Consider the following 16,715-nt stretch of genomic DNA (forward strand, 5'->3'; position numbering starts at 1 on the left):
GGAATTAAAATTTATCATATTCTGAAAACATTACATCTGTTTAGAAAATGTCTCAAAATCCATTTTGATTTTTCACTAGTCGACTAACATAGTTGTTCTCTTAGAATGAAAATATAGAAGACAGAAAAATAGATTTTAATAATTTATTCCCCTTTCCTTTTCTAGCTTTAAAGGTTTTTTTTTACTATATCTCATGCCTTTTCTGCTTTTTTGATTGTTGCTTTTTCAAAAAAGCGTGATATGCAAAGTAGGTTTATCTCATAAAGTTTCAGAGAAAGCAACACTATCAGGCTGATCGGTCATAACTAAGTTTCATCCTGCATCGAACGGTTTCTTATCTCTCTAACGAGATGTAATAAATCAATTAAGTTAACTCGGAAGCTTGGTTTCTTAACAAAGGAATGTCTCTCTACATTTGCCTTACGTTACGTGCGCGGTGTTAACGTAACCATAGAGAGGTAGAATTGCCCGGATTTCCCTTTCCCGGGCTTATTCTTTCGTTCCCATAGTTCTTTGCGCGTCGGCGATCTCTTCCGGTCTCTTTTTTTTCCGGCGGTGCCGACGCCACCATGGTAAGGGTTGAGAGGGAAGGGTGCGGGGTTGTTGAATCGGTTGTAATCTTCTCCGGGGAAGCCGCCTGGAGAGCAGGTTATGTTGTGTTGGTAAAGAGGGAAGCATACAAGTCCTGGAAGCCCAGGATTGAACCCCGATGCTAGGGAGCCTGCCCGCAGAGGGCGGTTGTTGTTGCAGGATGGAGTTCGGGCCTAAGAAAGCTCCCAGTTTGCGGGCTCTCCTAAAAGTCGGGCAGAGAAAGAGGCCCGAGCACGTGCGCGCGCGGCAAGACAGGGTTGAATTCTAAAATTTCACCTCTGTACTTGTAATAAAGTAGCGTTGGATGAAAAACGGGGAGTCTAATGTCATTAAAGTTTGTTTCAAATATCCTCTAAAGCAGAGGTCCCCAAACTTGGCAATTTTAAGTCTTGTGGACTTCAATTCCCAGAATTTTGGGAGTTGAAATCCAGGAGTTTTAAAGTTGCCAAGTTTGAAGACCTCTGCTCTAAAGCAGGACGTTATTTTGGAAAAATGTAGTTTTGGTGCAAGGTGAGTATTATAAAATAATGGTGGTGGAATAAAGGACCTGGGCCTTTTATTAACATTTGTCTGTTGTTGTTCGAGCAAACTAATTGAGAGGCATAGAATCCGTAGATGTCATCCAACCAGATCTGATAATACCCAGCGTAGTAGCAGTAGGCAGAAAGACACTTTTCTGCATATGGGAATAAATAACAGTATAGAACAAGAGAAAACTCGTTGAAAATCAGTTGGTGAACCTAATGTTGGTACTAAAGTGAAAACAAAAAACAGGGTAGGCCCTTTTGTCATGAAAGGTAGTTAAACATGAAGGGTGGTGATGCACAAAGAAAAGACAGATAACATAGTATATTCTAGTGTACAGGTAGGTCAATTTATGACCATAATTGTGGCCAAAATGTGTACTGCTAAGTATATTTGTTTTGCCCCATTTTATGATTTTTCTTGCCACATTTGTTTAAGTGAATCACTGCAGTTGTTAAAAGTAGTAAAATTGTTGTTATATGAATCTGGTTTCCCCATTGATTTTATTTGTCAGGTTGCAAAGGTGACCTCAGGGCACTGCAACCGTCATAAATGCGAGTCAGTTGTCAAGCATCCAGATGTAGATCATATGACCATGGGGATGCTGCAACAGTCATAAGTGTGAAAAATGGTCATAAGTCACTTTTTTTGTGCCGCTGTGACTTTGAACAGTCGCTAAGCAAACTGTCCTAAGTTGAGAACTACATATAGTTCAGTTTAGTTTATGGCTGTCACCTTCTGTGTGCTTCCTAGGCTGAGAGAATGACAGGGCTAAATCTCTTTTGTACTTAAAGCAAGACTGGATCTCCCGATTTTCCAGATTTCTATCCCAATGCATGAATCGCTACACTAAACTCAAGTACATTTTTTAAAAATGCAATTATTGAATAGTATTGGAATCTTAACAATAATAAATGGAACTACGAAACGCTAAATGTGAATAACATTTTAAAAATGAAATAAAACTGACTAGCTTGACTGGAAAAAAAAGTCCTTTACTTATTGGTATGTTGTGGTACCTAGCTGTATTCATTGAGACAGCAAATGAGTGAAATCAATGCTTCTCAAGCTCATCAATTTTAAGATGGGTGGACTTCAACTCCCAGAATTCCCCAGCCAGCATTTGACTAGGGCATTTTGGAAATTGAAATCCATGCATCTTAAAAGCTCTTGAGGTTGAGAAATAATGGGTTAGATAGTAATGGATATAGATAAAATAAGTCTGAATAACTGACACTTGTAAAAAAAAAACACGATATGTGAAATAGCATAATAATATGGTGCAACTGAATGTTGCTGTTGTGCCATATCTCATTCTGATGCATTTTACATTTTGTTCACATGGTTTTTACATATCCTAACCCTTGTCAGACAGATATGCAAAACAGTATCTGAGAGGGAGATTGTCATTCACAGTTCAGTTTTATAAATGCTTAACGACAGAAGATCTTATAATTACAGATAGTTCTTGACTTACAACAGTTCATTTAGTGACTGTTAAAAGTTACAGCATGTGAGTTATGGATATTTTTCACACTTACGTCTGTTGCAGCATTCTGGTGGCCAAGTGATCAAAATTCAGACGCTTGGCAACTGATTCATATTTATGACCTGTGTCCTGGGTTCATGTGATCTCCTTTTCCGACCTTCTGACCAACAAAGACAATGGGGAAGTCAGATTCACTTAACAACTGTGTTACTAACTTAACAGCAATGATTCACTTAACGATGATGGCAAGAAAGGTCATAAAATGGAGGGAAACGAAGGAAATCTCACAACATAATTTTTTGGCTCAAATTCTGTGGTTTGCTCTCAAAATAAAGTATATATCTATACATAACACATGCTATATACATACACACATATAAATACACACACACAAGTCGAGGCCTACTTGTGTAGGAAAGCAAACAAGTCTTGAGATTTTTCATAGACTATATATAACCTTCCATGTTAGAACCACCAAAAGGCTTCTGTGCTTCGGATCAGGATCAGCCAGTGATGTCACCATTGCCTGGGGGATGCCCAGCTTCAAATATGGCCCTTCAAATTTGTCAACCCAGCCTGCTTACCATGTGACTCAATGTGTTCCTTATAGACTAGATCCATGATGGTGAACCTATGTCATGCGTGCCACAGGTGTCACACGGAACATATCTGAGGGCACGCAAGGCATTGCCCTATGTCAGCTCCAGCGCACCGTGGGGAGGGCTGTTTTCGCCCTCCCCAGGCTTCAGAAAAGTCTTCTGAAGCCTGGGGAGGGCGAAGTTCAGAAATGAAAAGGTTGGTCATCACTTGACTAGATGTTATTGTACTGGAAAGTAGATTTTGATACAAACAGACATTTGGGGGAATTTGAATGCCTGCTCTGGCAGCAGTCCCTGATTTTTTTTTGCAGATCCTGATTAGAGTTTAATTAGAGCACTTTGATTTTGTCCAAGCTAAACTCTTGACACCAGAAGTTTATATAATAAATATAATGCCAAAACACAGTCCTTGACTTATCTCCACAGTCGAACCCAAAATTTCTGTTGTTAAATGAGACAATTGTTAAGTGAGTTTTGTCCCATTTTACCACCTTTCTTGCCACAGTTGTTAAGTGAATCACTGCAGTTGGTAAGCTAATAACCCAGTTGTTAAGTGAAACTGGCTTCTCCATTGACTTTGCTTGTGAGAAGGTCACAGAAGGGGATCACATGACCTTGGGACATGGCAACTGTCATAAATATGAACCAGTTGCCAAGGATCTGAATTTTGATCACATGATCATGGGGATGATGTGAAAAAATGGCTATAACTCACTTTTTTCAGTGTCATTATAACTCTGAACAGTCATTAAATGAATGGTTGACTACCTGTATAAAGAAACAAGATATCTCTTTAGTTGTCAGGGAAAGGTATATATGAGATATTTCCACTAACCTAAATGTTTCTCTTTATTTGTCACAAGGGAATTGATATTCGCCACAACAAGGACCGTAAGGTTCGGCGTAAGGAGCCCAAGAGTCAGGATATTTATCTTCGTCTCTTAGTCAAGGTGAGAGCCAAGTTTTGCATTTACACGAAGAAGTGTAAAGACATATGGGTATTGCGGGGGGGGGAGGAGTTACACTTGACAGCAGTGTGTTGTATATATAAAGGTTCTAGGTATCATTGATCACTTTTGCACAATATGATTCTTAGTTTCTAGGAATCCATTAGCAGCATTTAGATTTAATTTTAGACCATTCATTGCTTGAATCTATATTGGAATATACAGGGGTAACCCAGGGTATGCTGATGCAATTAAGTATTTCAGCTTTGTCTCCTTTCAGTCCAGCATTTTGCATCTGGATCCATTGGCTCTTTCATAATCATTCAGGCGATATTAGGAGATAGTGGGCTGTACTTTGTGGTGATATTTGAAAAAAGGCTGGCCTTTATTTGGAAAGGTCTTGTATTGAATAAGTGAGCTATAAAATGCTCTGGATTTGAGGCTAATTTCCAGGTGCCCTGGGGCAGCAGGAGAGAGTAACATGGCAGTATATTTGGAGGTTTAATTCCCACCTTCTCAGCTCTACAGATTCCTGGCTCGCCGAACCAATGCCAAATTCAACAAGGTGATACTGAAACGGCTATTCATGAGCCGCACCAACCGGCCTCCATTGTCCGTGTCTCGCTTGGTAAGTGCAAGCCTTCAATTCCCTTATTGCTTTTCTCTTTCTTCTTGGTCCTTCAGTTACTCCTCAGTTTTAGTTCTCTCTCTCTTTGCTTTGATACCATTGTTCTTTTCCCTGTTAAAGGAACAAGTGGTCCCCCCTCTGCTGTGGCTTTGACCAAATGGAGAAAAAAGAAATTGGTATCAGTGATGAATTCAAGAGCAGAACCGCAGTAATATCCTAACAGAAGAGATTATTAATAACGGGGATGGTGGTGGTGGTGGTGGATCCTGAGCTCAGTTTCTCTTGCAGACGTTTCATTATCCAACTAAAAATGTCAGCAGGAAAACAATGAAGCTCAGAGAGCACAGCAACATTCCCCTCCTGATTAGCAATAGCATTTAGACTTATATACCACGTCAAGGTGCTTTTACAGCTCTCTCTAAGCGGTTTACAGAGTCAGCAAATTGCCCCCCAACAATCTATTAGGTAGTTTGTAGTTAAAAGCAATGCTGCTAAAGGACCAGTGAAACATTTGTTGATAAAGGCAAATTGGTCAAGACTTGCATGCTAACTTGATCACTCTTTTACTCTCTAGATCCGTAAAATGAAGCTCCAAGGGCGGGAAAACAAAACTGCTGTTGTGGTGGGTACAGTGACGGATGATGTTCGCATCCAGGAAATTCCCAAACTGAAGGTATCCTGACTGGTGGGAGAATAAGTCTTCAGATGGGAGGAGATGTAGAGCAAGGCGACAGGTTTCTTGACAGCTCAGATTTCATAAACTAGAGGAAAATGCTATATATAGGAAGTGTACAGTAAATACAGAGCTGTATCCAAAAAAATGGTGTATCTCTTCAGTAAATATTTATAGTATAAATTATCCATCAGAACATCTGAATTGAGTTTGATGAACCATTGATCAAAGCTTTGCGCTTCAGAAAGAGAATGCTTGTTTTTTTTTTTAGATAAACTGCTTTGCTGTTGGTCCTATCCAAAGCAGAAATGCAATTTTTATGAGTACTTTTCTTGATATTTTTAATATTCTGAACCTTAGCTTCCTGACTAACCATGGAGTTGTCTCATTGTAGTCAATTGATTAAAGGTATTTGATTCCTAGTTACAACAACTGAGATGTAGGTGAGATTGTAAATAAAAATGTCTTTTATCATTTGCATGGGTTCAATACCTATCTGTTACACAAAGGAAACAGTTAAAAAACGTTATTCATGTGCACAAGCTTGTCTGCCATTTTATCTGTATGCAAAATAATCTAACATGAATACATAAAACCCTTTCCTCAGGCAACATGGTCTCATATTTTCCAAATGTGGATAAGCCAGTTTGGTGTAGCAGTTAAGGCACCATGCTAGAAACCAGAAGATTGAGTTCTAATCCTACCATAGGCACAAAAGCCAGCTGGGTCACCCTTTCACTCTCAGTCCAGTCCACCTCACAAAGTCGTTGTGGGGAAAATAGGAGGAAGGAGCATTAGATATGTTCATGCCTTGATTTATTATTAAAGTAATAAAGTTGGGACAAAAATTAAAATAATGATCCCCGTGGCTAATGAGGGCTGCCTGTGCTTGCTTTTTTTAAAAAAATTTGAGCATTCTCACGTTGTAAACTTTTTTTCTCTTCCCCAGATTTGTGCCCTCAGAGTCACACAGGGAGCCCGCCGACGCATCTTGAAATCTGGAGGCCAGATCATGACTTTTGACCAGTTAGCCATGGCTGCCCCTAAGGGACAGGGGACTGTTTTACTTTCTGGTGAGTCAGGAGAGGACATTACACTTTCCTGAGTTGTGAAGTTTTTATTAGTCTTAATGCTGCTGATATCTCAGTCTGACTGAAAGATCTCTCTGAACTTGCCTTCTGCAGGACCCAGAAAGGCCCGCCAAGTTTATCGGCATTTTGGCAAGGCTCCTGGCACCCCCCACAGCCACACTAAGTGAGTATTCCAGACTATTAGGTTTTCTTCTGGGCATTTTGCTCTTACCCTATTCTGTCTCTGATTTTCAAAGTCGTACGGTGGTTCAAAATCATGACTGCTTTATAAAAGATTTAATTTGAGCAGAATTCGTGCTTTTGCTCATTACTTACTCTTCTGCACTAGCATTTTTGCTTTCTAAGTATACAGGTAATCCTTGACTTATCACCACAATTGAGCCCAGAATTTCGTTTGCTAAGCAACACAGTTGTTAAGTGAGTTTTGCCCCCTTTGTTAAGTGAATAACTGTAGTTGTTAAGTCGGTAACACAGTTGCTAAGTGAATCTGGCTTCCCCATTGAGTTTGCTGGCCACTGTCACAAAAGGTGATCACATGAATCCTGGGACACTGAAACCCTCATAAATTCCTGCCAGTTGCCAAGCATACAAATTCTGATCACGTGACCATAGGAATACTGCAACGGTGATGTGAAAACGTTATAAGTCATTTTTTTCAGTGCTGTTATTACTGAACGGTCACTAAACGGTTGTAAGTCAAGGACTAACTTTAATGCTTGCTCCACCTGATCTGGCTCACTCTTTTTCTGATGCTTTTTGTCCACCTTGTTTGGAAAGCATTGAAAGGGGACACACAGCGAAGTGGGGAGGCAGAAGTAAGAAGTGTCTTCCAGGAGACACAGCAGCAGTGCCTTCTGGAAGGGGTGGGGGGAACTATTTTTCCTGCGTATCTGCGAGGTTCATGGTACTTCTGGAACAGTCAGTAACACTGTTGTGCATACACCACATCTAGGAACAGCCACTGTGGGTCAGTTGTGTTAAGCATTCTGAAAGGCAGGGCTGTTTGAAGGAGAGATGCTTTGTGAAGTTCTATTTTCAGGTTTTCAAGGAAATCTTAACTCACATAATGCTCCAATGGTTGTCCTGAAAAGGACGGTTAACCTAATGGGCAGTGATGGCGAACCTTTCAACACTAAGTGGCCAAAGTGGAACATGCGTGTGTGCAAGTGTGTGCATGCCGGAGCCCTGGAAACTTGAAGACCAGCATGCGCACCGGCCACCTGGTCTTTGCATGTGCCAGAGCACCAGAAACATGAAGAGCAGCTGGCGATGGTGCATGTGCCTACAGAGGGCTCTGCGTGCCACCTCGGGCACCTGTGCCACAGGTTCGCCATCACAGCTCTAGGGTAATACTTTGAAATTGGAAGGAATTTTCAAAGTTTCCCCGAATGATTAAATATATTAGGAAGATTTGAGAAAGTGACTCCAAAATAGTAGAATGGCACCAGAAGGTTATTTCTTAGGTCTTGGATATACAGGTGGTACTCCACTTACAACCAGTTGCTGAATGACCATTTGAAACTACAAATTGGTAAAGGACTTCCGGCTGTCAACAGAAGTGGTGTGCCAACACAAATAGGGTCATGTGACTGTATTTCAGGTGCTTGGCAATCAGTTTGCCTTTACCACTGGTTGCACTGTTCCAGTGACATGACCATGATTTGCTATATTTTTTGCCAGTTTCTGGCCCCATTCAGAAGATTGGTTTCACACTTATGACCATGAGGTTTGCATAACAGCTGCAGATCCGCCTAATGATTTTCACAAAAAGATTGTAAAATTGTGTCCCATCACTTGGGCGTCTCAACCATCCTAATGACTTATGACTGGAAATCCAGTCCCAATTACAGTAGTATGTTGAGTGCCATAAATGCAGTCATGTGACTGTTGGCATGATATTTTATGACCGCCAGAAGTTCTTTACAAACTTGCAATTTCAAATGGTTATTTAGCAACCAGTGTAAGTTCATCGTTTTTATAGTGTTATCAATGAGAAATTTGCTCTTAAAGTGAAAGCTGAGGATTTCCCCCCCCCCAAAAATAATAAGTACCTGAATGGAAAAGTCTGCTTTAAATTCCTGAGAAAAAATCGGGTTCTGTAATTTACACCACCAAAGTGTTAGATAAACTAAAGCTTTAATCCTCTGCTCATATTTTTCTTTGGGGACAACATTTGTATTCTATGGGATTAATACCAGGATAGACCTGCTCAGAACTAAGTTGAAAGAGATATTTTTGTCTCTTCGTCTTTGAATCTCAGTATATTTTTAGATCATCTCAGAAAATGTTAGTGAATCTTCCAGCTTTGCTGGAAAGTAGGATGGAAATTTTATGGTATGTTTACATACGCCAGTGTTGCTGTTATTTGTATATTTTGTAGGATCTTTAAAAAGAGGTGCTTAACATAAATTGAAAATCTATGATTTGGAATTACTTGTTTCCTGTAATATATTAAGGGATTTTCCCCCCAATCTTAACATGTGGAAAAATGAATTGTGCTTAGTAATATCTGCAGCCATTGAACCCTCTCAACTTATTAACAGGTTTAGGCTGCAATTCTTACATAATTTTCCATGATCTACTGGCTAAGTGTTTTAGGAATAAGACAAATCCCACCGAACACTTATCTAGGAATTAGAGGAATTCTTAAAGGCTAAAAATTAAATAATTTGAAAGGTAGAAACTATAGTTACTTGTTTTTCCACTTAAGAGAGAATCCTGTTGGATTAGGGTGCTGAAGAAAAATGACTGGAAATACGAAGCAACATTTTGTGGCTTTTTTAGGAATTTCAAAACACATGTTTTTGTGCTCTGCATAAAAGTGGGATGCAACAATAGGCCACTTACATTCCCCCCACCCCCTTTTCTCTTTTTCCAGGCCATATGTCCGATCCAAGGGGCGAAAATTTGAACGAGCTCGAGGTCGTCGTGCCAGTCGAGGCTACAAAAACTAGAATGTTTGATAAAAAAATGTAAAAGCCACATTAAATTTTTTCCGCTCAAATTAATATTCTGACAGCATCAGTTTGTTTTGCTGAGAGTCCAGCAGGCAAAGGTCCTGTTGAGTCACAACAGAATTCGAGATTTCACTTTAAAATACATTCTTCTCCCAAGAAATCCTTACCTTATGTAATTAATAATTCACATGGTAAGCAGGGTCGTAAAAAGGCAGTTATTGTAAGAAGTTTGTGTTAGCTAGTTAAGGACCAGATAAGCATGATAAAAAGTGGCACTTTGGTGGTTCGAAAAACTTGAAATTTCAATAAATTTCAGAGCATAGAGATTTCCTTGGAAGATTTTTTTTTTTAAAAATAGAAATAGCTGATCAACCTAATTTTAAGCACTAATTTGGTAGCCACAGGAGACCCAGAATTAGAGGCAGTATCTGAAAATCAGTGTGAAAGAACAGATTGAAAAAAAAAAAAGGAATGAAATTTATCACGTTTGAACCTGGAAGTTAAAACTGTTTGCTTTAAAAAGAACAAGATGATAAAAAGACCCAGAGATAAAAAGACCCAAAAGACTCTAGTGGTGGAGGTAGCATCCAGGTTGGGTTGACCTTCATCTACTCATTGCGAGGACTGAGCCTGACAGTTAATTGAAACCACGCCCCTGTCACTAGGCAAAGCCCAGTTCCGACTCAGTCCCTCAATGAGGATGGATGCATCATCGCCTTTGTGAGTATTGAGATCGTATTGATTTGATTCCATTATGCAGGAGTGACCCTGGCTGACTAAAGCTCCTCACAGAGTTAAAGAGCCTTCGTGGGTCGGTGCCTTTGAGCCCTTTCAGGGAGTGACTGCTTTATCAGGTGAAGGCTGTTTAAAATGCTCATTTGCGGTTTGAAAAAGCGAGAGTGGCTTGAATTACTATATTGCCTGCAAGGTTAACGTCTTTCAAGTCCACCACTGCCGCGCATCCCTGCCTTCACCACTGATCCCTCTCCGCTTACGCTCTGGACCTGTCAGCTTCCCCTGTGAGCTCTGGACATTCCATCACGCCAGGAAATGCTCCTACGCTCCTGCTTGCAGTAGAGTGGTGAACCGCGGTAGCCTTGATTGATTGGTAGTCACTTGAGCGTCCTTTAGTTACTGCGGAGCAACCCGAGCCTTCAAAAGCAGGGAATTCAGCTTGCGGAGCAGCGCCCGATTAAACGAACCACCTTGCTTTCAGTGACCGGGACTGTTGGAAAAAAGGCGTGAAGCGCCATTTTTGTATTTGCACCTTTTCTCCTGTCAAAATGGCGGCTGCCATTGCCTCTGAAGCAACGGACGTTAATGAGATTACTGGCGAGGCTAGCATTCCCCAGATGATGGAGGAACAAGTGGGCACTCAATCCCCCCCACCTCTGCCTCTGACACCACCAGGGGGCACAAGAAGCTCTTAAAGACCTCAGCAAAAACTGGCAAGTCTAAGAAATCTTCTAAACCTGCTTCTCATTATGAGAAGCAGAAGGAGAAGGCGTTAGAACGCATTTACATAAAGTCTGCTTCCAAGAGGCTTCCCTCCTCTCATCCTACTGATTGGCCTCAGCTTGCCCAGATGCAATTGGCTTTACAGCTCTCCTGGGGATAGACAGGGCAGGGTGGCTTCCTTTAACCCTTTTCCCCATCGATGTGTCAGGCATCTGGGAGCCAAAGCAGGAGATACATTCAGCTGTGACACCTGCAGCATCACTAGCGCCTTCCACTTTGCAGAAGGTAGGCAGTATTCCATCTACTTCTGCAGGCATTGGCCAACCTAATCCCCTCTGCATGGTCAACTTCCAAGACGACATTGCAACTGCCATTTCACAGGGCATTGCAGCTGGTTTGCAGCAAAGGGGGATGCTCAATCCAACAAGCAGCCAGCCCAAACGCAGCCATCTGATTGACCTGCGGTGCCTCCACCCTTGGTAGAACCTTCGGCACCGGATGAGGAGGCATCATCACTCCTCTGAATCCGAGGAAGGAAATTAAAGAGGCCGAAATGTCTGAGGATGAGGGGAGGGAACCGGACCAGAAGACCTTTTCTGGCCTTTTTACACCAACCCTGTTCCCTTCATTACTATACAAGGCCAAAATGGCTTCAAATTTTGGCACACAGCCGGTGACCACCACCCCTCGCCCGGCGACTGTGTCCGCAGACACCCTGTCTTCCGAGCAGGCTCCTCCATCAGAAACAATACCTGCCCCAAAGATCTTCATTGACCTGGTACAGTGTTGGTGGGAAACTCCCACCTCAGGTCCAACTCCATCGGCTTCTGACAAATTCTTCAACATGGCCAATGAATTGGCTCCATTCCTGTCGATCCCAGCTATCGACGCCCCGGTAACTGCCCTTTACACTTCATCCAATATGCCGTAGGGGGAGGGGGGGCAGAAGATGTCCTCAAACCGGAGGACAAGAAAGCAGATTTTGCTCTGCAAGGTGGCCACCAGGCATGGGCAGTCTGGGCCACAACCACTGCTTCATTTTTTCACCTGTTCCTGGCTGCAGGACCTGTAACAGCGTATCCCCACCGCAGACCTCTGTGCCCATTAAGATATCATCAAACTGGTGGCGGCGGTTCAGTTTACGCTACCCTCTCGTCTGCCAGATTCGCCTCCCGAGCCATGGCATCTTCTGTGGCATCTCGCAGATTGTTGTGGGTTTGCCAATGGCAGGCAGATGTGCGCCACAAGTGGCGTTTGGCCTCGGCCCCTTTTAAGGGCAAATCTATCTTTGGGGACGCATTGGATCCTTTTTTCATCGAGAACAAGGAAAAGAGAAAGGTTCTCCCTAGAGTGCCCAAGAAAGGGTTCTCCTGCTCCCCACCCCAGGCAGTCTTCATTTTGGGACCAAGATGGGGGGGGGGGTCGTCCTTTTGGAACCAAGATTATGGTTTGTCCTTTCGGGGGCGGACTACGGCAACCAGGGGTATAGGCAACAGGGAGGATATTCCTCTAGGCAAAGGGGGCAGTCAGACTGCTACCAGAGGGGTAAGACCTACAAGCGCCCCTTTCGCGGGGGCGGGGGACGTTTTTACCGCCAGACCTAATTTACCGGCATCTACTGTGGGGGTTCCCCTTCACTGTCCCAATTACCCACGGTACATCTTTTCCTTAAGGGGGCTTCTAACCTTAAACCACCAGCGGTGCACAGATATCCTTCATGGGATTTACCCAGGGTCCTGGATGCTCTTCTATCAGCCCCATTTGAAGCCCTTCGAGAAACTTCCCTTAGGTTCTTGACTTTGAAGGTATCCTTTCTGGTGGCCATTACCTCCGCCAAGAGGATCTCTGAACTACAAGTGCTCTCGATCAGAGAAGACCTGTGTGTTTTCCATCCGGACCGTATGGTGCTACGGCTGGATCCCTCCTTCATTCCCAAGGTGTGCTCCTGTTTCCACCGAGCACAGGAACTTGTATTACCCAACTTCTGCCCCCGTCCTGCTCATCCTTTGGAACACAAGTGGCACACCTTGGACGTGAGGAGGGCTCTAAAGATCTATTTGAAAAGAACTCAGCCCTTTCGATCCTCAGAGTCACTTTTCGTATCTTTCCAGCCGTCATCTCTGGGGAGGAAGGTGTCCACCACTATAGGCAGGTGGTTGCGGGCCTGTATAGCTACGGCATACCAATCCCACTCTGTTCCAATTCCACGCGGATTGACCGCACATTCTATAAGGAGTGCTGCTGCTTTGGCGGCCTGGGCGGCGATTTGTAGGGCGGCGACATGGCTACCCCATCCCCTTTCATCAAGAATTATAACTTGGATGTTTTTGCATCTGCGGATGCAGCTTTTGGCCGGTGGGTGCTTCAGTTGGTCCACAGGACTGGCACTCTGCAGAACCAATTATCCCACCCGAGGGACGGATACTGCTTTGGTACGTCCCAGCCTGGAAGCTACTTCTACCATTATGGAGAAAGGGCGTTGGTCCTTACCTGAGACGCCTCTTCTCATAGGGTGGAGGTAGCATCCAGCCCCTCCCAAGGCAGGACTGGTTCCTTTGTTTAACTTTTTCCTTGTTATAGTTTTTTATCTCATTGTGGTTTGTTATTATGTACGTTTCTTTTGTGGCTGACTGTTGCTTTAGAATTCAATATAGTACTTAACCTGCATCAGATGATTGACATTTGACGGATTGGATCTCGGGAAGCGATGATGCATTGAGTCTGATTTCCTTCGTCGGAACTGGGATTTGCCTAGTGACAGGAGCATGGTTTCAATTAACTGTCAGGATCAGTCTTTGCCATGAGTGGATGAAGGTCAACCCAGCCTGGATGCTACCTCCATCCTATGAGAAGAGGCATCTCAGGTAAGGGCCAACGCCCTTTTAAGCTACCAGGCTAGAAACAAATAACTGAGTCCTAGTCCTGTCTTGAATAGGAAGCTAGCTGATAACCTGGGACCAGCTAGGCCTAGGAAAAATAATAATAATAATAATAAATTGAATTTATTAGCCGCTCCCTTTCCAAGTAGGACTCGGGGCGGCGTACAATGGAGCATATAAAACATAGAAAATGTATAAAAAACACATAGACATACATACATACCAAACACATATACACATACACGGACACGGACACGGAGGAGGTAACAAATTACATCATATAGACAGTTAAAATTAACATTAAAATACCCCAATTGTAAGAACCCAATATGTAATTAAAAATTTAACGTTTAAAAGACAATTTAAAAAACAGTTAGGAGGAATAAGAGAAAAATTACGATTGAGCCAGGCCAGATAATTGAAAGAGGTGGGTCTTCAGCTGTACACGGAAGGAGCGGAGATCGGACGTAATCCTAATGTCACGGGGGAGGTCATTCCACAGGGCTGGGCCCATCACAGAGAAGGCTCTGCTCCTGGGTGTCGCCCCCCGGCACTGTTTGGCGGACGGCACCCGGAGAAGTCCCTCTCTGTGTGAGCGAATCGGTCGTAGGGATGTGTGGGGCAGGATGCGATCCTGCATGTAACTAGGCCCTATGCCATGAAGCGCTTTAAAGATCATAATCAAAACCTTGAAACGCACTCGGAAGACCACAGGAAGCCAGTGCAGCTCGCGCAGGAGAGGTGTTACAGGGGAGTATCTAGTCCTCCCCATAATCACCCGCGCGGCCGCGTTCTGGACCAACTGTAGTCTCCGAGTGCATCTCAAGGGAAGCCCCATGTAGAGAGCATTGCAGTAATCCAGGCGAGACGTCACTAGCGCATGGGTGACTGTGCGTAGGGCATCCCGGTCCAATAAGGGGCGCAATTGGCGCATCAGGCGGACCTGATGGAACGCCCCCCTTGCCACGGCTGTTACATGATCATCCATGGACAGCCGGGCATCTAGGAGGACGCCCAAATTGCGCACCTGTTCCATGGGGGCTAGTTGGACGCCCCCAATGGCCAGAGATGGAAGCACCTGGTTGAACCGGGAGGCCGGAAGCCACAGCCACTCCGTCTTGGAAGGGTTGAGTTTTAGTCGGTTGCCATCCATCCAGACCCGTACGGCCTCCAGACACCGGGACATCATTTCGACGGCCTCATTGGGGTGGTTCGGGGTGGAAATGTATAGCTGAGTATCATCAGCATACAGATGATATCCCACCCCAAAACCACGGATGATCTCGCCCAGCGGTTTCATATATGTGTTGAACAGGAGAGGCGAGAGCACCGATCCCTGTGGCACTCCACATGTGAGTGGCCTCCGGGTCGAACTCTGCTCCCCTGCCAACACACGTTGCGTCCGATCAGAGAGGTAGGAGCCAAACCACCGTAAAACGGTGCCCCTGACTCCCAGCCCCTCTAGCCGGTGCAACAGGATACCATGGTCGATGGTATCGAACGCCGCCAAGAGATCTAATAGGACCAGGATAGAGGAACAACCCCTATCTCTGGCCCTCCAGAGATCATCAACCAATGCGACCAAGGCCGTCTCAGTGCTGTGCCCGGGTCGGAAGCCGGACTGGCGCGGGTCTAGATAATCATTTTCCTCCAGGTGACGAGGGAACTGCTGTGCCACCACACTCTCTACAACCTTCGCTAAAAAAGGAAGGTTGGAGACCGGACGATAATTGACTAGGTCCGTTGGGTCCAGGGAAGGCTTCTTGAGCAGGGGCCTCACCACCGCCTCTTTCAAGGCGGCCGGTAGGGACCCCTCACCCAACGAGGCGTTCACCAGGCCCAGGAGCCAGTCGCGCGTAACCTCCCAGGATGCCAGTACAAGCCAGGAGGGACACGGGTCCAATAAACATGTGGTGGGTCGCAGACGTCCACGCAACCTGTCCAAATCCTCGATGGCAACCGAGTCGAACTCCTCCCAAAGCGGTCCCTCAAGACTCGCCACGGGCGTCTCTACTGGACCACTGAAAGGGGCCCATCCCGTCCGGATTTGAGCGACTTTGTCCTGTAGATATTTCCCAAACTCCTCTGCTCTGCCCTGTAGTGGGGCTTCCCGTGGTCTCTCAAACAAGAGGGAACGGGTCACCCGAAACAGGGCGGCAGGGCGGTTATCTGCAGACGCAATAAGAGCGGCACAATGTTGACGTTTGGCCGCTCTTAATGCCACGAGGTACGTCTTCAAATATGCTCGTACCTGTGCTCGGTCAAATTCGGAACGGGAGGATCTCCAACGACTCTCTAGGCGTCTCTTGTGGCGTTTCATCACCCTTAGCTCCTCGGTAAACCAAGGTGCCAGGGTGGTTCGTCGCCGCAGGAGAGGCCGCAGAGGCGCCATCCGGTCTAGGGCCCCGGTAGTCGCACTATTCCATGCGTCTACCAGGTCCTCCACCCGGGGGCGGGTCAGGTCCACAGGGGGTGGCCCAAGTTCCGTCTGGAACCTATCTGGTTCCATCAGGCGCTTGGGGCGGAACCATCTAATACCTTCCAGTTCCGCCTCCTCGCGGCGGGGGGTAGCACCAGGGAAGTCCAGCCGGAGAAGTGAGTGATCCGACCATGACAGGGGAATAATGTCTAGATCCCCTATTCCCAGATCACTCGTCCACTGGCCAGAGACAAAAACAAGGTCCAGGGTGTGGCCTCCCTCGTGAGTAGGGCCCTGAATTAACTGGGTCAGGTCCATGGCTGTCATGGAAGCCATGAACTCCCGCACCCCCTCAGACGCTTCTCCCATCGACGGCAGGTTAAAATCCCCCATCACTAAAAGTTTGGGGGTCTCAACCGCCACCGATGAGATCAGCTCAAGGAGTTCGGGCAGGGCCGC

At 44.9% G+C, this 16,715-nt stretch overlaps 1 protein-coding gene across 1 annotated transcript; it reads left to right on the forward strand.

Moving 5' to 3' along the window:
* Positions 1–500: 500 nt before the first annotated feature.
* Positions 501–9,551, forward strand: RPL18 (ribosomal protein L18). The gene is made up of 7 exons (XM_081971120.1): positions 501–572; positions 4,068–4,154; positions 4,672–4,779; positions 5,354–5,452; positions 6,402–6,525; positions 6,637–6,706; positions 9,422–9,551. Exons 1-7 carry the CDS (start codon positions 570–572, stop codon positions 9,495–9,497), a joined length of 567 nt encoding a protein of 188 aa, XP_081827246.1. The 5' UTR covers positions 501–569; the 3' UTR covers positions 9,498–9,551.
* The last annotated feature ends 7,164 nt before the right edge of the window (positions 9,552–16,715 follow it).

The sequence above is a fragment of the Natrix helvetica genome, assembly GCF_964273705.1.
Source record: "Natrix helvetica genome assembly, chromosome: Z".
NCBI classification, from domain to species: Eukaryota; Metazoa; Chordata; class Lepidosauria; order Squamata; family Natricidae; genus Natrix; species Natrix helvetica.